This window comes from Siniperca chuatsi, linkage group LG9, assembly GCF_020085105.1.
Source record: "Siniperca chuatsi isolate FFG_IHB_CAS linkage group LG9, ASM2008510v1, whole genome shotgun sequence".
Lineage (NCBI taxonomy): Eukaryota > Metazoa > Chordata > Actinopteri > Centrarchiformes > Sinipercidae > Siniperca > Siniperca chuatsi.
Window position 1 is genome coordinate 2,753,228 of NC_058050.1, and position 23,225 is coordinate 2,776,452.

A 23,225-nucleotide genomic window follows, 5' to 3' on the forward strand; every position below is an offset into this window, starting at 1 on the left:
CTAAAGTTGAAAAAGGGAAAAAAGATTTAAAAAAAAAACTTTCAAAAGGCTTCCAGGACAAGAGGGAGGGAAAGGGAAACTAGGCCATGAGTTAAATTCATTCTGATTTACCCTTGCATCCAGGAAACACACCCTTGTTGCAAGCTCCTCTGAGGGAAAATAGGTTAGCTTTCTCTCTGCTCATTTTGTTCTCTTCACACAGAAGAGGCCTTGAGCTTCCTCACACGAGCCTCTGGAAAAGCTCCCTAGCAATTATTTACCTAACAGGTTCTTGTGGCTTTTTTTTTCTAAGGTTCACCTTTGTGTTAAACCGGCAGGATGACGGCCAGTACCCAATTAACCCTTCTGCCTGCTATTAGGAGCATCAGTGTTAAATGGAGTTGGAGTGGGTAGATGTAAATTCACTTGTAATTTGACCAAAACACAGATTAATACTCAGTGGAGCACAGTGCAGAGCAGGGTGAGGACACATTTAAAATTCATATTTAGAGAAGAAATGAAGAGGTTTTGTAGTTATGTCACCAGTCTCCTAGCAACCAGAAGCTGGCACCATCGTGGCGGTCCTGTTACGGCCGTTACAGATTGGCAACGAAAAGAGAAGTATCTAAAGAAGATTGTTGTGGTGTGGCTGTAGTTTCTTTACAATAAAGAGTCTCTACTCCAAAACACTGAAATTAGAACTTGTCAAGAGTCAGCCCAGTGAGCCAGAAAACAAGGTCCAGATAAATAACTAGCCAGCTGGAACCTTTTGAAAATCATCTGATGTCAACAATGCATCCGTCCTGACTGACGACTATTGAATATTTAAGTCACAAAAATAAGTTGGATAAGGAGAGACGGATTAGATTCCTGACAGAATCAGATTGATGCGAACAGGGCCGTAGCCAGTATTTAAGAAATAGAAATAATAAACGTCATAAATCCAAATTCAAGAAATTTTTGACTAGCCACCAACCAAACTCTGGAGTATTTAAAATCATCACAAAATTTCACATTGTAGTCATTAATTTAGCTGTTGCTAATGCTATTTTCCTACTTTATGGTCTAGCTCTACTTATACTGAATTCCTTTTACTTTAATTTTATCTTAAAAAAAAAAGTAGAAATTGGCCCTAAGAAAAAACCCAGCATGTGTATTATGTGTGTAATTGTAAAATTTAAACTCTTCAAATTCTTCTTGTCACCACTCTGGATAAGAGCTGAAGACCTAAATAGTGAAATGTGTTTGGCTGCAGACAACCCCCCCCAGCCCCGTGAGGATAAATCTTCTCTAGTGCTGTATGCTCCATGTTTACACACCTCCGTCCCCTTTGCACTAACCCTTCACCCCCTCATCCATCCCTCCATTTATCCGTCCCCTCCCTTGACCCTCTGCTTGGCCGGTGTGCAGTGGTGCAGTGCTGTTAGCTGCTATCTTCACCCGCGCTGGTCACTGCTTCCAGATCAGTCTGTACGCTCTCCTTCCTCTTTACACTCTAATGGGTGAATTTTAAATATCAGAAAGTTGAGAAAATAGAGACAGTGTTCAGTTAGTTCACTTCAATTTAATTAATTCAAATGAATTTCTAGTGTCTTTTACTCAGAGCAAAGCAGGTCAACTGAACATGCCAAAATGTAAAATTTGTCCACTGGCAAGAATACTATTCTACATATATGGAGAATAAAGTTTACAATAATAAATAAATAATAAATTAATATGTATATGGGTTTAAATGAAGCTTTTCTTTCAAGGAAATTCCTACTTTCCTTATAATTAGGACCAGATTGCATAGTTCTTTCCACAAAACCTCCTAAATTATTAGAAAATTATTCAGACATTTACCAAAGATAGGATAGCATCTCCGTCAGCCATAGTCAGACATATTTCTCTCTCATCTTTTCAATTTTTTGTTCTCTTTTCCCTTCTCTCTCCCACCAAAAAAAGCAAAAGTTACAAAACATTGCAGAAGGAAAAGAGGCAGAGATCGAGGGCAGGAAGGTGCCCTCGTCCTCCTCGGCGTTAAACTGGGTCCCAGGCAGTTTGAGTACAGTACAGCGCAGCACTGGCCCACATTCTATATATAGAAGTCCTTCTTTCAGATTGAGTTGGAACAGGGTGAAATGGGTCAGATGGCTGGACAATCCGAGGTCCCTGCCCTTGATTTTTTCCAGGACCCTTTCGGAGATCAACTCAGGTGACGAGGTAGCCCATTTAAAAAATAACAAAGGAGTAAAAAGTAGTAGTAGAGAAAGTAGTTTCCTCTTGAGAAATTTCGGGTGTGCTGGATGAAGCATTAGGCCTCGCAGTAGCACAAGATGTTGAGGCACATTTTATTAAGCAAACTCCTGCATAAGTATTTAACACGGAGGGTGATTTCACACACAGTCGGATATTTCCCAACGTTCCCGGTGATGAGCACATGTCAGTGAGGGTGGTGGGATGTAGCTGGAATGTGATATGCACGCTATGAAATGTCACCAATAACCCGATGCAATAATCTGCTGCTGCGACAAGAGTTTTAACCTGGCATGAGATGTGAAAGGCGACACAGCTTTTTGGCCTTTCCACCAAGAAGTCACCTTGCATGCTAAAACTGAGCGTGTGTGTTTGTGTGTGTGTGGGGGGAGGGGGTGTTAGAGAGGGATTTGATGTGCGTGTTTTCTTGAAGAGTTCATTTCCAAAACACTCTTTTTACATTTTGAAGAAAATCCTTTTACTGTAAAGGACCCTTTTCCAGTGTTTTTGCATATTTTATCCCATTGAATACAAATTGCAAATACTGTCAAACACTGCCTGGAAAGTTGGAAATCAATCTGAAAACGTATCATTTTCTTTGGAAAATAGTCAGTAATATAAAGTATTTAGTTAATGAGCTGAAACAGTGATATGTTCTTTTAAGATCAGTATGTACTCTGTAGGATCCAGTTAATAATAGTGTTGCCATCATTTTAGCCATTGAGGTCCTCCCAAAATTCATTTACACTACAAAGATCTTCTTATAACATAACTTAAAACATGATTTTCTTAAAACAAGTGAATGTCTGCAGAAAAAAAACCTATTTCCAATGCAAATCAAGTTTTTTCAAATGTCTTCTAAAATCAGTTTTAATGTTTTTATTCTTGTGTAGTGACCTGCCTTATTCTTTATAGTTTCTAGAAAATTCTTGAAACGAGTGGATTCCTGTTGGATACTGGTTGGAATAATCTCACTACAATGGCAGATATTTTCTCCTGTTTAAAGAAAAAAAGGTTTTTTAGAACTTGAATATTATAACAGAAATGACTTGATCAGCTGGAGATTTTTGCAGTTTAAATTATCAATCATTTAGCGAGAGCAAAGGTTAGTGTTTTTAAATAAAACAATTCTTCAGTAATTTCAAATTCAACTTAAATGTCTGTATGTGTGAAAAAGTCTCCACACCACAACTTCCGAACGTTCTTTTTTGATATACATATTAAAAACATATTTAGATTTCACACTTTAGACTCTTACTGAGCCCAAAAAGTCTTAATTTTTGAAAACAAGTGGAGAAATCTTCCACTGCAGTATAATTTTACGATGTTTCCAACGTAAAACGCGTTTTAAGAGGTTTCTAGAAATGACTATTGAAACAATAAGACAGATTGCTCCACTTATTTTGAGAAAAGAAGTTTAATAGACAAAAATGACCACATATGATGGAGATTTTGGCAGTGTTAATACATTTCACTTGCATACTATATTTGCAGTTGTAGCACCAGGGTACTATAGTAGAGCATTAGAGTTGGACAGATGGTCTTATATAACTGTATAAATAATAAAACTGCATATAACTGTTTTGGGAAGACTCTTTGTTGTGATTGGTTATGTTGGTGTGAATTTCACCTGTGGGCTCATTTGCACTGCTGCAGATCACTAACTGATCACCTGTCCATTACTGTACGCATGTACAATGTATGTGTGTGGGGAGGCCACAGTCTGAGCCCCGCCTTCTTCCTGTCTCTCCACCAGTCTACAGTCCCACAGCCCACCTTCTCCATGCCAGTCACCGTGCCAGTATCCAATCAGAACGCAGCAGCGGCGGCAGCCCTTCAGTTCAGCAACAATCCCGGTGGCGCCCTGGTCACCACCACCTCTTTTGTCACCTCCACCCTCACAGACCCCCGCCTCCTGTCGCCACAGCAACCAGCTCTGCAGAGGAACACCGTGTCGCCAGGGTTACCACAGCGACCAGCCAGCGCAGGTAAGAGACGGGGTGAAACGCAGCTGGGCTGCTTTGGTTAAAACTGTCTGTGCAGCTCCACATCAAATCAATAATTTGTGGCATTTTCATATAAATAAACGTCCAGTTTCAATACTCTCAGCTGCTGATTGATCCATTGGCTGTTTTAAATGCCAAGTGATCTGGTACCTCTCTACTTGTAAAATCCTCAGCAACTGATCAGATTTGCATTTCTGAAAGTAGCAACAGCAGTTTGAAATCAGTTGAAGACAAAAACTCGAAACTTCTAAAAAAGAAGCAAAAAGACTTCAGAGTGCCGCCCACACTGTCTGCAAATAGATCAGTTCAAGAGTTTGTCATTCATCGCTTTAGAGAGAGAGCTCTTTGCGGCCAGTATTGACAGGAGAAACAATTACAACAGAGAGATCCCAGTAACATTAAGCTACTCATCTGGCTAGTCAGCATTAGCAGTAAACTGTTGGCAAACAAAGATGATAGCATATTACATTCAGAGGTAGACAAAATAATGTAAACAGCAGGCTGACTGAGGTCTACATTTTCCCATTGTCATTTCAATGTGACAAAAAAAAACGCAATGCACTTCTAATGTAATTGTACCTACTTGGATTAAAGAAAGAAATTAATTAACAAATTCACAGTTTAATTAGATAATTGTAAGTTTACTCTTGTTGATTTCTGGTAGCTTTTTGGTGAGAGAAATTTGGAATTTCAACAGATTCTTAACTTTAGAATATAGGATTGAATTTCTCTGAAAATGACTCGCCACACTTAATCACATCACCTTGTCCTACACATCAATGATGTCTATCACACACTCGCTTAGCAATTTCATCAAATAATCACTCGGCCTGAGTAAACACTTGAAAAAGGACTTTAGAGTAACAACATGACCACTGCAAACTCTGCTATATATTTGGGTCAGATTGCGTTGAATGCTAATTAGCAGCATCTCTCAACCCTATATGTAATGTACATGTGTAAACTTGCTGTTCCCCTCTGCCTGACAGTCATCCTGTGCTTGGCCTACTTTTTGTACAACTTGTTGTCATGATTTTCCAAATGCTTACCTTTGTCAGTCAGCTGTGAGACCAGTCTTTTGGCATCTTCCAAACATGTTAAAGTGCTGATTGCCAAATGTCTCTTATAGCTGGAATGATTTGAGCCATCTTTATAGACATGGTTGTCATGGTAATGTAGTTACTTCAAGACCTTTTTCATAACGTGTAATAGGTGCCATTTTTCTCCCCTCTGTATGTAGAAGCACAGTTTATGTAACAACAGTGTTTTTATAGTCAACAAGCAGCAAAATGACCAAAGAAGTAAGTCTGTGCTCCGCGTACAGATGTCCAGTCTCCATGCTCGGTTACCTGTCAGTGTGAGTAACTCCTATTTGCTCAAATAAATGCAAACTGCCTTATAATGACAGAAATCCATCATTTCCTTGACTGAGGCTGGTGCACTCCTGTGCGTGCCCGCTGCCTCTGTGTGGCAAACCAATCCTTCAGCCTCTGACTAAAAGGATTTGTGCCCCATTTTTGCGTCTCAGACAAGGTTACTTATCAAGCTTTGTTCCAACCAGCGTAATCTCATTGTAAGTCAGAATTAGGTGATGTAACGCGCAACAAATGCATTACAGCATCTTTCATAACATGCCGTTCTCCGAGGCAAGAGGGTTTCACATAGCAGTAATGGACGCCCCCCCTCCCCTCCTCATAACCTCAGCCGTGCAAATACTCTGCTGTACCCTGCTATGCATCCCACATTACCAGAGATGTATTGGGTTCATCATGTTTGCTTATTGGTGTTTTTCCATGTGTCCGTCCAGCCAAATATTTTTCAGTCGCCCCTAATGACCTCGAGTTTCTGCCTTTCTAAAGAGTGTTTGAGCCAAAAACTGAATCTGTACCACAACAGGGAAAATAAGTGTCAGTGCAGAAAAGTGCTGTCTGCCATTTGGAAGAAAACTGTTTGCTAGAATGAAGATAAAAGTATAAAGACATATTGTACTGCACACAGATGTGTTTGCTTGCTGTTTAGGGACAGAGCACGTTAATCTACATTGACATTTTAACGCAGTAGCAGTTGATTTTTATGTATTTTTTAGCTTTTTGGGGGCAGCGGAATAAGCTGTAAACACAACATTGACTGAACCAAAACAGTAAAGTTGTGGGCCAGTAAACCAAAACAATAAACTGGATGAGGCTACAGCGCTCCGTAGAGTTCAGTTACGATATTCAACTTAGTTCGGGCAGACCACTGAGGTCGCGATCATGTCAGCTGCTGAGCATCAGCTGTCTCATTCATGCTCAGTATCATTGGCTTATTAATTCAGCATTGGCTACCAGGTGACTAGTAACATCCAATCACATTCATACAAGACTACTAGGCGGCAGTTTTCACTGCGACTTTGCTGATTCACAATGCCAACACTGGTTGCTTCCACAACTCCCCCCCACCACCACCACCACCACCACCACCACCACCCCAACCTCCTCCTGATGTGACTGAAGCTTTGGTATTGAAGTCTTGCTAAGCTCTAGTGTTCATGTACATTTCCTGCTATCTTTGATTGTGTACTATTATGGTTCAGGGTGGGATTAGTAGCAGAATTCAGCAGAATCCTCATTGCTGCCACCAAAGTGTGGAGCCATTTGAGACCAATCTAACTGTGAAACCATTGGCAATAAATAGTGAATTCCATGACGTTACGTGTCTCTGGCTGAACTTAGGTATCAAAATAAAAGTATTGTTTTGGTATCTGTACCAAAACGCAGGTATATTGGCACTGATATCTAAATTTTTCAAACGATACCCAGGCCTAGCTCCAAACAACACACACCAGACATTATAAAGTCATGAGAAGAATAAGAGAAAAGATGGAAGTCTATGACATTAAGAAGAAGAGAAGACATACTTAGCTGATTGGCAGTTATTTTGACTGTTACTTCCAATAAAAATATGCATTTTAAATAATTTTGTATTTTTTAAATACCTTTGGGTGAACATCAGGTGGCATTTAAACATTTCTTTTCACAATTTAAAATGAGTCTGATCTTTCTTTTTTCCAAATATGACATAAGTACCATTGAGAACTAATGAAACCGGCACTTAAAAATTAACTGGTAATGCAGAATTGAAACCAATTATAATCCTTCATAGAGTAAAGTGAGTGTCGATAGCAGAAGCACTTTTTTAATGACATACTTGATTTAATGATATTTTTCAAAATGGGGATATGCAGCATTTTAGATCAGTGCTGTTCAGATTAACTCTTTGATATGAAATAGTCTTTATGCGGTTATATTTAATGGTCATGGTGTGTTTTTCTGTCCCAGGTGCTCTGTTGGGAGGAGATCTGGGGAATTCAAATGGAGCGTGCCCGAGTCCAGTCCGTAAGTAGTCTTATGTTTTTCCTTGCTCTACGTTTTTTAGAAGAATTGAGTTTGTACTGATACAAACCCAGATAAACACACACACACACACACACACACACACACACTACAGTATGTCATCCACCCTGCCCCAGTCTGCTTTCTGTATTTTAGCTGGACTTTATAAAAGGAAAATGATTTTTGAGTCTGAGTCACAGACAGAGCGATGCAGAATATTTCATATGTGGCAACAGCTGGTCATGTGTCCACAACTCCCACACCGACTCAAACACAGTCACACACAGACATACACACAAGCACAAAAACACCTGTTGACTGGTGACAGTTGAAGGTCACAGTACAAGCTGCTTGTAAACAGTCCCAAGAACAGAATGGGTTTCAGGTTGTAAGAGAAAAACAGGAGGAGAGGGTTTGAAAAGAGGAACAGAAACGGACAGAAAATTACCTAAAAACTCTTGGTTTTGCATTGCTGTTGCTTGTGACTTGGAAACCAGAACTAAGTTGAATATCTTAAAATCTTGTCAATATTACTGACCTGGTCTGGTGTGCCAGCTGGTACAGACACCTGAAAGTGAGCTCAACATTTCGTTCCTGTCACCCGTTTTGCCAAACTATGAAACTATGAAATTTTTTGGCCAAAACTTGCTTGACTGATTGAAGCGTTTGTCATCGACTTTCTTTTTTTTCTCTTCAAGATGACTTTACTCATGAGGCACTCAATAACTGGATTTTGTTACAGTTCAATAATCTAAATAAAGTTGGAATTGTATTTTTCTTGTCACCTTCAAATTGTGTAAACATTAAAAGGTCACTCCAACGAATCCCAAACATACAAAAAAAAACATATTTTTCCACTTGCTCCTATTGGTATGTAACCGTGCAGATAGTTTTGGTTTAATGTGCTGAGATTTTGAGAAGTCCTGCTCTATGTGTTGACAAATGACATTTGAAGACCTCAAAAGCAACCAGTCTTTCCAGAGACAAATGTTCGCAGACCTCGCTCTTCGTTGGGACTACTACTGTTTTGTTGAATTTTTGTGATATGAGTGAACTGTCCCTTTTTAAGACAAAGAAAAAGAAGACTGATTGGAGAAAGATTTGGAACTTGACACCAGATTTCAGCAGTCAAACAGCTGAAAATAAGCCTAATAATGAGACTGAATTGCTACTTAATTTTACTTCATGTTCATGTTAGCTGATTTCTGTTTGGGAAGGGGGTTATTTCGTTTTGTTTTGCCCTAACCAGTCAGTATTGAGTGATATATTGGTCTCGCTGATGTTCTTTTCAGTCAACACGAGTACTGCAGTAGTGGTTGCAGCTAACTTATTAACTTAGTATTTCTCTATAACATTAAATAGTCATGGTTAAATAAGTAGAAATAACATGTTTAGGTTATGACGAATTTAACACCAAGACTGTGTGGGTGTAGTTTTATCAGATTTGATTTACATATCAAACAACCCGCCAACTGTCATCAGATTCTGATGTTGCTAAATCCTGATTGGTGCATGGAAGTTTGTGACTTCGCCTTTCTCTAACCGAGCCCCGCCCACTCCAAACCAGCGAGAAGAGCACAGAGAAAAACAGAAACAGAATTAACGAAAACGAGTGTAACTTTGGCAGAAGGACCCCATCACTCCTAGTAAAAAAAATAAATATTCAGGGTCTTTGACATTTTTCACAACGATCAAAGAAATATAAGAGTTGTTATTTCTGTAAGTCGAGTCACAACAAACTGTACAGCTGCTGTATAGCTAGCTATCTATGTAAGAAGATGACGCCCCCATTCTTAATCCTGCCTGTGAAGCTCTGATTGGCCGTCAGTGAGCACAACACGAGACCTATTAGAATCGTTGAACAAATCAGAGATGTGATGGTGATTCAGAGGTCTGGAACCAGGCTTGCTGAAAACTTTTTATGAAATGAAAGCAGTGCCAGCAGCCAAATATTAGAGTCAGTATCGATGGTACCAAATTAAAAACCCTGGGATCCTGACAGCAGTGTGCTCAACGCTCCTCAGCTTTACTCTTTCCCGTCTTCAGCCACTGCTCCTCCCCCCTCGTCTCTCCATCTATACCCCCTCCCTCCCCCTTTCATCCTGTCTCTCTCAGCTGTTCCCACTCGTCTTCTCTCTGGAATTATCTACCGCGCCTCCACCCCACCTCATCCAACTGTCCCTTGTCTTGGCACAGGACTCTCCTCAGAGGTGACTTTGACACTGGCCAGAGCTCTCCCCTTAAATCCCATTAGCCAGCACAGATACTGCCAGCCAGCCCGTGGTAATAGATATGGTGGGAAGGTGTTTTTTTTTCTTTCTATATTCACTTGATAAACGTATTGTCTCAGGGTAAGGTGGGCCAAAAGAAATCAATACATTTATATTAACTTCCCTGCACTATATCAGAGGAATATGCCAAAGCCAAGTTTCAATATTGATGTTAGTGTTTCAAGGCTATTAATGAAAGAGTATACTGTATATGTTTTATGAAACGGTGTTCTTAAAAGACCAGTTTTGTGTGGTAATTCGTCAAAAAGAGGAAGTACAGATTAGTAAAGCATTGTAATATCACAAGATCAAATCACTATTTTTGGAACATGATATCATATTACAGTCACAGCAAAAAGTATAACTACAAGAGTAAATATAAAGTAATTTGTTTTGTGAGTCTCTTGGTAGTTTTCCAGCTTTCTGTGTTGATCTTGTCATTGATTGGAAAAATGGACGTGTCTTTCATGTTCTGTAGCAACTGTGGCTGAAACTGTGAAAATCAAACTGACTTGAATGACGTTTTGACAAGTGAATGGTTGGTGAATGAATGGTGGCTTGAAATTAATGAGTCAGTGTTTTAAAAACTGTCGTGTTAAAAGTCCTAACCTTATTATAATGTTACGAGTAGTTACCTTCAGCATGTTGCTGCTCCTCGCAGTGTAACGTTTCTCTGATGAAACAACATAGCTAGATTTCAAAATGCTTAGTAGGTGTGGTTAGCTTGGTAAAATACATTTAGATGTTATCCAACATATGCAGCCTTTCCCCAAATGTCATTTGAGATATTCGTTATTGTAGATTTAAAAAAAAAAAATTAAGTTTAATTCCTGGTCATGAAAATCACATTTGTAGCGAATCAAGGAATGGCAAAAATAGGATTGGCTTTCAGCAGCCGAAGTTTTATCAGTCTGCAACTTTCCCTTGGCTAGTAACTTGCGGACTATCCACACATCGGTCAAACTAACTATTTATTCATATTGCATTGGGATGTCTTGTGACTTGTTCTATCTCAATATAGAACAATTTGATTCATTTTAAATGGGAATTTTGCAATTTTGACAAAGTTATAACGTAGCTCCCCCTTGTGGATCAGGAATCTTTGGCTGCATTGTGACGTATCTGTTCCAAAAGATCCAAGACCTGATTTCATGATTTTTCATGATGGAGGTCTGCTGTGGTTGACTGTTAGTGTCAGGATCACGACTCCTTCGCGTGTCGAAACACGAAACGTCTTCATCCCAAAACGCAGCTCAGGTGGCCTGATCCACCCCTCCTTCCTCCACTCTCTCCTTCATCTCTTATTCCTCTCTCTCTACCTCGTCCTTTCTCATTATATCCCAATTGTTTTCTTCGCCCCTTACCTTCCCCGACTCTCCTTTCTTCTTCTCCTGTACCAATATCTCTCCTCTTTCTCTTCTTCCTTCCTATTATCTTTTTTCCTCTCTCACTTTATTTCTGCTCACAGCGCAATTTTTCTATTCCCTTTCTTTCTTATTTTCTTTACTCAAGTTTCATTTCCATATTTCTTCCTCTCCTCTTTTCTGTTTTTCCCGCTTTTCTAGCTGTCTCCTTTCATCCCTTCCTCTCTTCTCCTTCCCTCTCTCCCCTCCTTTTTTACTCTTTTCCTTCTCCTACCCACTTCTTTCTCTTCTGTCCTTCATCTCTTCCACTTCCCTTCTCTCTCAACCTTTTTCTCCTATCTTCTCCTTTTCTCTGCTGCCCTCCCCTCATCTCTTCTTTACTCTTCCACTCTGTCCTCCCTTCTCCTCTCTTTTCTCCCTGTCCTCCTCTTCTCTTGGATCTGTCGTTCTCAGCTGTTGTCCAGGGACTCGGGGCTCCGGGAATGTCACCATTGACGTCACCCGGCATTCCACACATTCCCACGCCCAGCCTCGCGTAATAGGAGACCTCGAGACCTCACTCACTCACTCACTCACTCACTCACTCACTCACTCACTCACTCACACTCACTCACACACACACACACACACACACACACACAGTAGCCAAAGTAGCAAAAAAATTAACTTTTTCTTATAGGTTTTAGTGTAAAAGACAATCTCTTACATGAAAAAACGAAGCTACATAAAAATAAAGTAGTAAGTAGTAAATGTCTATTTGGCTGGAGTAACCTTCTCCAAACACCCTGAAGTTATTGAGTTATTTGAGAGTTCTGGAGGACATTTTTTTAAAGGGTCAGTTCACCCAAATTTCAAAAAAACAAAACGAAAAACATATTCCTTTCCACTAGTGGGATCTATCCATGCAGATAGTTTTGGTTTTGTTTGTCCAGGTTTTGCAATATCTTGTCTCTTGAGATTTCTGTCTGCACAACAATACAATGGAGGTGAATGGGATTTTGTTTGTGGTATTCATGGCACAAAGAATTACATTTAAAAATGTCAACACAAACAGTGTTCCAGTGCCTCTGGTGAGGTCTGTGGATCATCCCATTACAGGAGAGACAAGTTGTTTTCCAAATCTAAATTCCATTTACCTCCATTGTATTGGGGTGGGTGCAGAAATCTCAGCAGATAAAACCAAAAACATCTGCATTGCTGATACAACTAGAGGTAACTGAGAAAATTTAGTTTTTTGGAATTTTGGTGAACCGGCCCTTTAAGCCCAATTTTAGATTTTTGGGGTAGGAGACTTTTAATGAGTATATGCCTGTCAGCATTTTCAGGCATCGATATTGACTTCCATGCTGCATATTGTCACATTTTTGTGTCACAATATATTTTGCCACAATTTATCATTGCGCCCCTAAATCTTCACACTTACTTTCAAACAAGAATGCATCTGGGGTCAAATAAAAATGTCTTTAGGGAACATAGAAACACCCAAAAATGCATGAAAAATCTGCATCTATAAATTCCAGTAAAACCATTACTAGTATAATATAGTGTAAACACACACACACACACACACACACACACACAAATACAAATATTCCAGTACTCTAGACTGTTTCTGTATGGGGATTTGGTGTTGGCTTGAGGGCACCTGCTTTTCAGTCACACACACACACAAACAGGAACTCACTCACTTTCACGCTCTGTGTTTGTGTGTGTGTGTGTGTGTGTGTGTATAACGCTCATAACTCCGGGTCACCACAAAGCCGCCACCATTTACCCACAAACATGAACACAACGCAACCAGCCACAGATTCCCGTCAGTCAGTGCATGTTACTCAACACACACACATTTGGAGGGTCGCGGGATTTCTCAGAAACCCCTGATGCAAGGAGGGTCCACTGTGTATCAACAGGACCAGGTGATCTCTTTGGACAGATGCCTTCTTTCCTTCCCTACCACCTTCACTTTCTCCCTACATACCCTATCATTCCCTACCTCCTTGCTTCCTTCCTAGCCTCCTCCCTCTTTCTTCTTACCTTTCTCTCCTTTCCTATGTCCTTCCTCTCTTTCGCTACCTCGTCTCGCTCTCTGCCTCATTTCTTGCCTCCTTCCCTACTTCCCCTTTCTATCCCTACATGTTTTCCTCCTTTCCCCAAGTCCCTTTGTCATTCCTTACCTACTCACTTTTCTCTTTCCTTCTACCTTTCCCTCCTTCCGCATTTCCTTCCCTTTTCATCTTCTCTTATCTCTTTTCTGTCTTTCCTTCCCTACCTCCTCCTCTTGTTCTCTACCTCCTTTCTTCCCCACTACATTTCCTACATCTCTACCTCCTCTCTCCTTCCCAATTTCTAAAAAGTCTGCTGCTGTTTTAGTTCATAGCAAATTGATTTTATTTCCATTTGACCAGGAGATTATGGATAACTTGTTTGGTTTATTTTCAAATGAACGTTCCACAGCAGAGCTCCTCAGCATCCTCTCTGTTCTCTTTTCTTTCTTCATCTATATCTTCTCTCTTTTCCCTCCATCACTACAACCTCAAACCTCTCCCTCCTCCTGCTTCCCTTCACTTCTCCTCCCCCACCGCCTCCATCACCTCTCTATTCACTGTCACTGTGTTTTTTCTCCTTGCCACCTTTCTTCCCTCTCTCCCTCCCATGGAGCTGTTAGAGAGGCAGTTTTCATTTGTTGTTGTTGTCAGGTTTAGTTCATGGGTTCTGTGTGTCTGTGTCTCCCAGGAGTGTGTGTGACCGAGATGAAGCAGAGTCACATGCCGCTGTCGTCTGGAGGCGGCGTCATGGCGAACTGCTATCTGCTATCACACACACACACACACACACACACACACACACACACACACACCCTGACTCTGCCTGTCCGAGGGGAATACAGCCTCTGTGTGTGTGTGTGTGTGTGTTTGTGTGTGTGTCAGGGCTTGGAAACTCCCTGCTGTCCCCCTTTTACTGTTTTAGTCGAGTTCTTCTTTTGACCTCAGCAGCACGAACAGGCTGCTGTCTGCTGGAGTCTTGTTGTCATGACACCCAGACCCCCCCGATCCCCTACTTTTTTAAAACAGCTTTGAAAATTGTAATACAACTTATAATACAGTACAAGTACATTATTGAGTTTTAAAGTATAAAATTAAAATGTATATGTAGTAGTAGTAGTAGTAGGATTAAAAACTTACACACTTAAAAATGAGAAAAAAAACTACCTAACAAGATTTAGGTAATAAACGTTTCCTTAATCCTTAAAAGCAGGGTTGACGTCAAAGCACACACACACACACGCACACACACACACGCACACGCACACGCACACACACACACACACACACACACACACACACACACACACACACACACACACACACACACACACACACAGAGAGGTGTGTATCATGTATCAGGTATTGTTGTTTCTTACAGAAGAGTAACTGTTGCGTTACAATGAAGGAGTTTGGAATGTGACCAGTTGTGCAGTGTCAAAGGAGGGAGCGTTCAACAGACGTGACGTTCTGTCATGTTGCTGGAATGCACCCACGAAAAAGAAAAGCAAAAGTACTGTACACTGCAAAAAAAGTCATTTCTTCCTATTAAAGGATAAGTCTGGTGATGTTCTATATTTTTCTTATTGTCAACCAATCCCATGAAAACACCAAAACCAACAACGTCTTGATCCTACTAACAAGTGTTGTGTGTGTATCACAGTCTGATATATCTTCTTCCTCTGAGCCACAGATCTCCGTTGTGTTTTTAATAGTTTTTGGACAACATCAGTGAGCCACACTGTTGCACTGGCTGACATGTTCCTTCATCACCATGAACACACACACTGTAGTTTATTCTGATTCAGTCCCGCACACACCGTCCTGTTGCCCCAAATACTCACTAGAGCACCAAATGTGGATTAATCCGCCGCTTAAAATAGTCCCCAACAGATGCACTATTTCCTCCTGTTTGAGTAAAAACTACAGTGAGCAGCTGGTTTAGGAAATTACTGAGCCTTTTTTTAAATATATAAATGTATATTCGTGACCTGTTTTTAAAGATTTACATCTTCTGTAGGAACCAGTGAGCTTTTAAAGAAAAGAATTATTTATTATAAATATTTCCATTGAGATTCAGAATCTCTTTTAAAAGGGCAAGGCCAAGACAGCAACATAAAATTTAAAACATAAAATTTTTCACATAAAAGAAACAAGCAACAGACTTAAAACAAACAATTTTTAAAATTGTGTCTTGTTTCAAGAAAACTTTTCTAGACAAAATGCTAAGGGGCAAGAAGGCCAAAAATATCAGATCTTGAGAAAGAAAGAGGCTCTGCACACTTAGGTTCAATGCAGGTATTTCATCAAAAAGGCAAGCTTTCAGCATTTGAAGTCTCATCAGGGAAAGCAAATCTCAGAGCTTATAATAGCATGCAGTTATGCAGGTACACATGGGAAATGCACTTCACAATTGTAGTTAGCAAGGTGCAAATATATAGGAAGCTCCGATAATTGTGTTATAGTGGAAGCATGTTGAAATAATATCACTGCATTAGAAAATGTTTCACTTGTTTTTTAGGGCTCAATAATAGTCAAAGCTGACTTAATAAGAAGGATATTTTTTGCAGCGTAAGATGGAAAGAGTCCAGAGACATTTGTGTGTGTTTTTCACCGTGCGCAGAGACAACTGAAACAAAAGAGGAACGACGTCGAGAGAGAGTGGAAATAAAATAGTTCTAGAGAGAGTGACGAGGTTTTGATGTGGAGGAGCTGCAGAAAAATCAGAGCGCCGCCAAAAAACACTGTTTGAGCTGCAGAAACGATGAGGAGCATGTGGTGCGACAGAGCGATCCAACTCGCTAATGAGAACACACACAGGCAGACATCAACACACACACACACACACAAAGAGCTGAATATACACACCCAGGCAGACAAGCACAGACAGAATTCACAAGTAGATACATATACTAAAAACATCAAAACATACACACACACACACACCCCCCTCACTAAATATCTCTCTCTCACTTTATGTGTCTCTCCAGCTAATGGCTACATCAGTGCCAGGGCCTCCCCGGGCCTCCTCTCCGTATCCAACGGCAACAGCCTGGGGAAAGTAGTCCCAGCTAAGTCTCCGCCTCCGCCCAGCCCTCAGATGGTCAACAGCCGCAAGCCGGACCTGAGGGTCATCACCTCACAGGGCAGCAAGAGCCTCATGCAGCTGGTGAGGAGAACACAACTACGGCAGCCACACGGGGTCAAATGATGGGTCCAAACTCAGGGGATGGGACAAAAAAAGCAGTCAGAGCTGAATGTGAATAGTACTTTAGCTCAAAATCAGTCAAGGTTAGGTAGTTTCTGGCAAACTACCTAGGTAGCTCCATTATAAACTATGGCTTATAATGAAGCAGTAGAAGGATTGAAGGGTATTTATTGGTCAAAGGTTGAGCTAGTTGAGCCAGTCGTGGTTAAAAAAATGTATAATTATTTGTCAAAGCGGCTCTTGGTAACCAGGGTTACTCAGTAATCGTGTGTCTATTCTGTCTCGTGCCCTTGACCGCCTCCCATTTTAGTCTTGAACTGCTTTGTTTTAGCAAAGGTATCTAACTTCATGCCAAGCCGTTCCATCTTTATTTCTGTCACAGTACGGCTTTGTGATGACAAAGTGTTGACAGCAGTAGTAATATTTTCTAATTGTTTTGGGTCAGAATACTGACACTGCTAAATTTGTAATATTTTCATCTGTTAATGTCTGACAGCAGGACTTGAAGCTCAGAAGTGTAAAATGTTTTTCTTTTTGATTTTTTTGGAGTTTTTTATTAAACTTGCCCACAAAAGGAGTCCACAACAGGTCACCTTATAGCAGTTTAAGGCCATTGATTATGTTACTGATGAAATCTCACAAAAGCACACCCACTAACGAACAGCTGGAATTTATCAAGTTGAAACGACTAAGTTTGTGCAGTTAGAGTTTAGTGAAAGCGACTTGGAGAACTCGCAAGAGGTTTAGGATAAGAATCCAAAAAAGTTCTTGCATGAGGCCCATTATTTAAAAGCTACTGGAATTCAATAGATACTCTGCGCCCATTGCATCTATGTCATACTGCTGCTTTATGCAGGTATTATGACTTTTATTGCCAATAACTGTGTTAATTTATATTGCATCAAATTTACATTAGTTTTCCTATTTTTGGATTTATCCAACGTAAAGACCATTAGAAGGAATGTCACCGTAACGAATATAATCAGCTCAAGTTTAAGAATGAAAGCTAAGCCTTTTTCACTAGTGTCTCTAAATCCTTCTCCAGATTTTCCTTTCTGCAACATCAGTTCATTTAGATTTCAACAAAAGGAAGTCAGGTTCTCTATCGATATGTAGTGTACAGCAAAGTTAACTTGACACTTAGAAGTCACATATCCATAGACAAATCCTAGACAGACTTCTTGGGGATGTTTAAAACATTTCACATCTAGATGTTGTAGAAATGTGAATAGTCCTCCTCTCTTTGTGCAATCCAACATCTGGATCCAGTCATTCTCCTCCAGTCAGCCATCGATCAGTTTGGCTGCATTTTGACTTTATAGTTGAGTTCAACTTTAGAGTCGACTGTGCAACACTGCTTGAAAACGGGAGGCCCTGTTTTCAGTATCACTATAAACATATTGTTAACCATATTTATTGGCAAGACTTTAGATTAAGTTCTTTTTAATGAATGTTCATATCTTACCGCAGTTAGTTGTTTTAGAAACATAACCGTCCTCTGTTTTTTACTCCCCCCTCCTCCACCCGCTGTGCAGACAGAGGAAGAGCTGGAGTTGGTGAGTGAGGTGAATAGACTTTTAGCTTCGTGGATGTAGTGTCGAACTCTGTGTGATCTCACTGAGCATGAGTGTGACACCGTCAGCAAATGCATCCCATCAGGGTTGACTCAGTGGCTCCGGTGCTAGAACGGAAGTAGAAGAAGAGCATCAGAGCACCCGGTGAACTCAGAGCATCAGAGCAAGGGACACACAGTGGGCAAATCAGCTGGTTGCACTGGTTCCTGGAAGATTTGGACTGTAGCGTTCAGGGTTCACTACAGGCTGGGCACGATTAGGTTTCCCTCACGGGATGTTTTTCTTTCAATCCCCTTGCAGTCCTATCGGACCTGTGGACTTGAGTCAAGTCACAAACACGAGGACTTCAGACTTGACTTGGACTTAACTGCTGTGAGATTTGACTTGACTTGACACTCGACAAAAGACTTGACTTGAGCTTCAAAGGGGTTTCAAGTTTCTACCTGCTAAAATCCCAGAACGTTACAGAATAAATGAGACAGGAAGGCCTTGCATGGCCACACACCTCGCATATTGAATTATTAGGCCTTTGCATTAAAGGACTCAATTATGCAGAAAAACACTATTAACACAGTTTTAAAAGAAAAAGTTGACTTAATAGTTTGACATTTTGGGAAATACACTTATTTACTTTCTGTACTTTACTTTCTTCTGAGAGTCAGATGAGAAGATTGATACCACTCTGACGTCTGTACGGAATATCTCAGCTTAACTCAATAACTCAATAACTCAGCTTAGCATAAAGACTGGAGACAAGGGAGAACAGCTAGCCCAGCTCTGTCTCAAGCAAACAAAATCTGCCTAAAAACACCTGTACAGCTCACTAATTAGCACATTGTTTTTGTACAAATTAAACGTGAGACACAAGGGGTAAAAACGACAGTTCGCTGTTTTACAAAGGTTATGTGCCAAACTATGTCCCGGCTGAAACTAGTTTCATACTTAGCGTACCGACATGTGAGTGATATCAATCTTCTCATCTAACTCCTAGCAAGAATTGTTAGCATATATTTCTCAAAATGCTGTTTTTTTTTTTAAGACTTGACTTCGACTCTCTTAATTACTCAAGAAACAGCTCTTAGTACCATAAATGCATTTTATACATGAGTGGCTTTATTGGGAATCAGCCCTCAGCCCCAACCCAAAGCAGACTTTGTTGTTTGCCAGTAACTTACTCCACCCACTGACAAGCTTAACCAAGTGATACGATTTCTTTTTAAATCTGCTGATATTTATATCTAAATTCCAGTACTGTAATATTTGTATAACAGTACATATAAGTGTTGACTTTATGGTATAGACAGAAAAAATATGTTTCCTTTTCCTAAGATACCATGCTTGCATCCTATAGACATATTTAGACTATACTGAATTTAAAAGTTTGACAATTTTGACCATCCAATATCATCAAAAAAGTTCAGCCACAACATCCAGTTTCTGTTAGATTTATATTGTTTTAGAAGCAAAAAACACATCAAAATGTTACATTTTGCGTCATAAATTATTTTGAAAAGGCAAAGCAACAAAACTAAAGATGTGTGCATTTATATTGTGCTAAATTTGATGTTACAGTGAAGCTTAAAGTGACATTTGTACTGTCCAAACTGTCCATAGAGGGAATATTGAGGGAACCGGAGCAACCAGCTGACTCTCCGCTCTGTGTGAAAGCTGCTCAGCATGTGCATGTTTGGTTTCATCTGAGTGTCGATGCTCTGAGGATCAGAGTGAAGAAAGATCATAAAGTCTCCAACCTGGAACACAGACGGCCATGTTGGAGTCCGACACGCTGACCCTCTGTCCTCCGCACACACATGCATGCTGACATGTGTTCATGCATATTTCTCTGCATAAATATACACACACGCACGCCTCAGAACAAACACACACCTCACATTGTGAATTCATTCCTCGCATACCTCTCTGCAAACATTTACACATACTTTTTTCAATAAAAAACACATTCTTACACACACACACACACTTGTCTATCCACTGTCATACTTGTCGATGCATGCGTTCCTGTCAGCATGATTCTCCAGCACAGCGATGCCTCTCATAACACCTTCCACCGTGACGCTACATAACACAAGCGCCCGGGCCTGGCGACAGCGTTGCCATGGCAACACCACCTTGAGATGCGAGACACTTCTCATCTTGCACGCAGGTGTTAAAGTGTCACAGAAAAGTTAAACGCCTCAGAGAGAGCTGAGGTGCTTGGATTTTCTCACAGGGGGCAGAAACGCTTCTGTCTGTGGCGCGATGAATAAAACATCTTCCGCTGCCCTGCATGGGCAAAGTGAAGTGATCTAACTGTTTATTATGTCAGACGTTAGTTATTAGTGTTTTAGAATATTTTTCTTTATTTAGTCTGCCAATAAAACTTCAAATGTGGCAGGAAAACTGAGGGTTGAAAGTTAATTAGAGTTGCTGCACTTCAGCTTCGTAAAGCAGAGGGTACAATTAAAACACGGGATAATGAATTTGTTTTTTTATTTCAACTAGAAGTAGAACAAGCTGTGTTTATCGTGAAATATTTCAGTAGTAATTAAATTGTTCTCAGTCACATTACAAGGTATCTGCATCCACTCTGCTGTACAGTGGAAAGCACATGCTAACCATTATCATTATTGCTGTTGAAAATGGATGAAGTCATGTGCCGTGAACTCCTACACTCAGCCCATATAAGGAGAAAAAGACACGATTCGTTGTGGAACCAGACCAGGGTTTCTCACGACACAGAGCCACAACACTGGATCCAAAGAGCCCAGAAAGAAAGGGTTTGGTTGTAAATCTTAGATGGATGTTTAAGCACCTTTTGCGAGCAGCTTTACACGATTACAGACATTTTAAATCCTTAACATTTTGACACCAAAACCTTTCAGAGATAATCACACCAGTGCCAGACTGCCATTGAAAAGTTGCAAAAAATGCATGAATTAACTACATTGTGGAGATGGAGATAATTGTGCTAAGAGTGAATTTTATAGACTGTTACGTTAGACACGTTTTTATATATTCAATTCTTAAGAAATCAGACTACTCTTCATTTAGGTGGAGACCCCTTAGAACCACCCTCTGGCCCCCTGACGGGCTCCAGACCCCACTTTTAGCACCACTGTAGCAGTAATCACCTCTTCCACTTCCAGTGTCTCAATGTTCAACTTCCTCCATCCATCTCTCTGTCCTCCCAGAATGCCCAGCGGCTAGGTGGCTCCCAGGTGGCGCAGCCGCTCACCACACCAGTGGTCTCCGTGGCAACACCCAGTCTGCTAGCGCCCTTCTCTGGCATGCAGACGGCCTACAACACTGGTAAGACAGCGAAGCACTGCCTCCCTGAAGCAAGACAGGACATTTTAGCAGCTCAAACTGAATCTGTCTGTTCACATCAGGGCAGGAAAGGGACTACTACGTCCACCAAGACTGAATTTAAAAAAAAAAATGGAAAAGATAAAACATCAAGCCAAGTAAAAGATATAGTCTGCAATATGTCATGAAAAATCTTGAGTGTCATGTAGAAAAACTTGAAAACCTCGCAGTGTGATGCCACAAACCACTATGAATATTCACTTTGTTCATTGTGTGAGAGCTTCTGGAATGATTCCACTTCAAAGGTCTCCATTAATATGGATTAGCCCTGATTAATATTGATGCACCAGAAAGTTGTATGATGTAAAACAATCCCCCCTCACCCCCTCCTCTCCACCCCCTTTCCCTCCTTTCTTTCTCCCTCTGTGTCTTCCCCTCCGTCCCTTAATCTCAGAGTACCAGCTGACGAGTGCAGATCTCACAGCACTCCAGACGTTCACACCACCAGGGCTGGTGCCTGGCAACATGGCTGCCTGGCAACAGCAACCAGCAGTCTCCCAGCAACAACAGCAGCAGCACCAACAACAGCAACAGTCACAGCAGCTGAGCTTGGCATCGCTCAGTAACTTGGTGTAAGCTCCCTTTTTCTTCAACAAACTAACTAATAAATAAGATTGATTCGCCAATTTCCTGACCTTTGACCTTTCCCCTTAAACATCCGACCAGCAGACTTTTTATAAGTGCCGTGCATGTCAGCTGATTCAGTACACACTTGAAGTCCTTCTCCCATACGGAGCAGTAGCATCACCCCAGCTGCGGTTGATTCATCTTTGTGGTGACCTAGATATACCCCCGCGCGCTCGGCTCCGACTCCCACTGGAGTCCCACTTTTATTTAGCTCCTGGTAGCGAGGCTAGGCTGCTAGCTGTGTTATCCAACACACAGGATTTGAAACTATAAAAGCTGGACTGGCTCGCAACCTCAAAAAAAAGTTCTTACTTCGGTAATCTTCTTGTTTGGCCGACTGGTAAATAATGCCGAGGATGTGATGTCAGTTTTAGAACAAATTTACCCTACAGGCCTCACTCAGGACAACTTTAGCTAGTTGGGTATATAAAGTGTCCCTCTGTTCGGTCTGAGCACCCCCAAAGTGCACCTCTGGTTAGCTTTGGCAAATTTCCTTTGTTACCTTAAAGCAAAATGAACCCTAACCCTATTTGTGAAATAGGTGTCCCCATTTCTTTTTCGCCCCAGCCACTTCTAGAGTCTGGAAACGCTACTGCGCCTATGGCCCGCCCACACAGGTGTTTTCAAATATTTTGGCTGGTCAGTCCTCTCTCAGTACAAACTCTTGTCCGTGGCAGTTTGAACTCGGGACGCAGTGGGATATTGCAAAATGTCGAATGAACAATGTGAACCAACCTCTCAAACCAATTTGGCATTAACAAATATTAGATTTAGACTCTGCGATCGTTTATCGTTTATCGTCACAAAACGTATTATATGTTATGTTTGAAACACTATGGAGACGTCAGAGCCATAGGTGAATTACTGAAGGGCTTACTGAGATTAGACTGTTGTCCTCGGAATTACGATGGACGTTGACGTGGACCATGATGATGTTTTTGTCATTTTTTGGACGGAAATTGTAATAGTTGTGAGCCTGGCTCAAACTCTCCATCATCACCTCTGGTTGACGCAAAATGCAAGTTAGTTAAGATTCAGAAGAACTGAAAACGCCTGTGTGGCTGTGCAGGGCCATGATCATTCAGTTTAGCTTGTGCTGATCCTAATGACCCACAGTGTATCAGTGTTTTTGTGATTAAGTTACTTCAGCGATTAAGTCCTTGCCAATGATGTGTTTTCATTA

At 40.8% G+C, this 23,225-nt stretch overlaps 1 protein-coding gene across 19 annotated transcripts in view; it reads left to right on the forward strand.

Annotated features, from left to right (window-relative positions):
• mef2d (myocyte enhancer factor 2d) overlaps nucleotides 1-23,225 on the forward strand; it is a 102,012-nt gene that overhangs the window by 65,684 nt on the left and 13,103 nt on the right. For 14 of the 19 annotated variants that reach the window (XM_044208493.1, XM_044208500.1, XM_044208505.1 and 11 more), the window contains 6 exons: nucleotides 3,971-4,202; nucleotides 7,538-7,594; nucleotides 16,258-16,436; nucleotides 18,011-18,040; nucleotides 21,241-21,358; nucleotides 21,810-21,987. In XM_044208493.1, the coding sequence (XP_044064428.1) occupies nucleotides 3,971-4,202; nucleotides 7,538-7,594; nucleotides 16,258-16,436; nucleotides 18,011-18,040; nucleotides 21,241-21,358; nucleotides 21,810-21,987 (794 nt within the window). The remainder of the gene's footprint in view (nucleotides 1-3,970; nucleotides 4,203-7,537; nucleotides 7,595-16,257; nucleotides 16,437-18,010; nucleotides 18,041-21,240; nucleotides 21,359-21,809; nucleotides 21,988-23,225) is intronic. The other 5 variants (XM_044208496.1, XM_044208503.1, XM_044208506.1 and 2 more) reach the window with 2 other exon arrangements.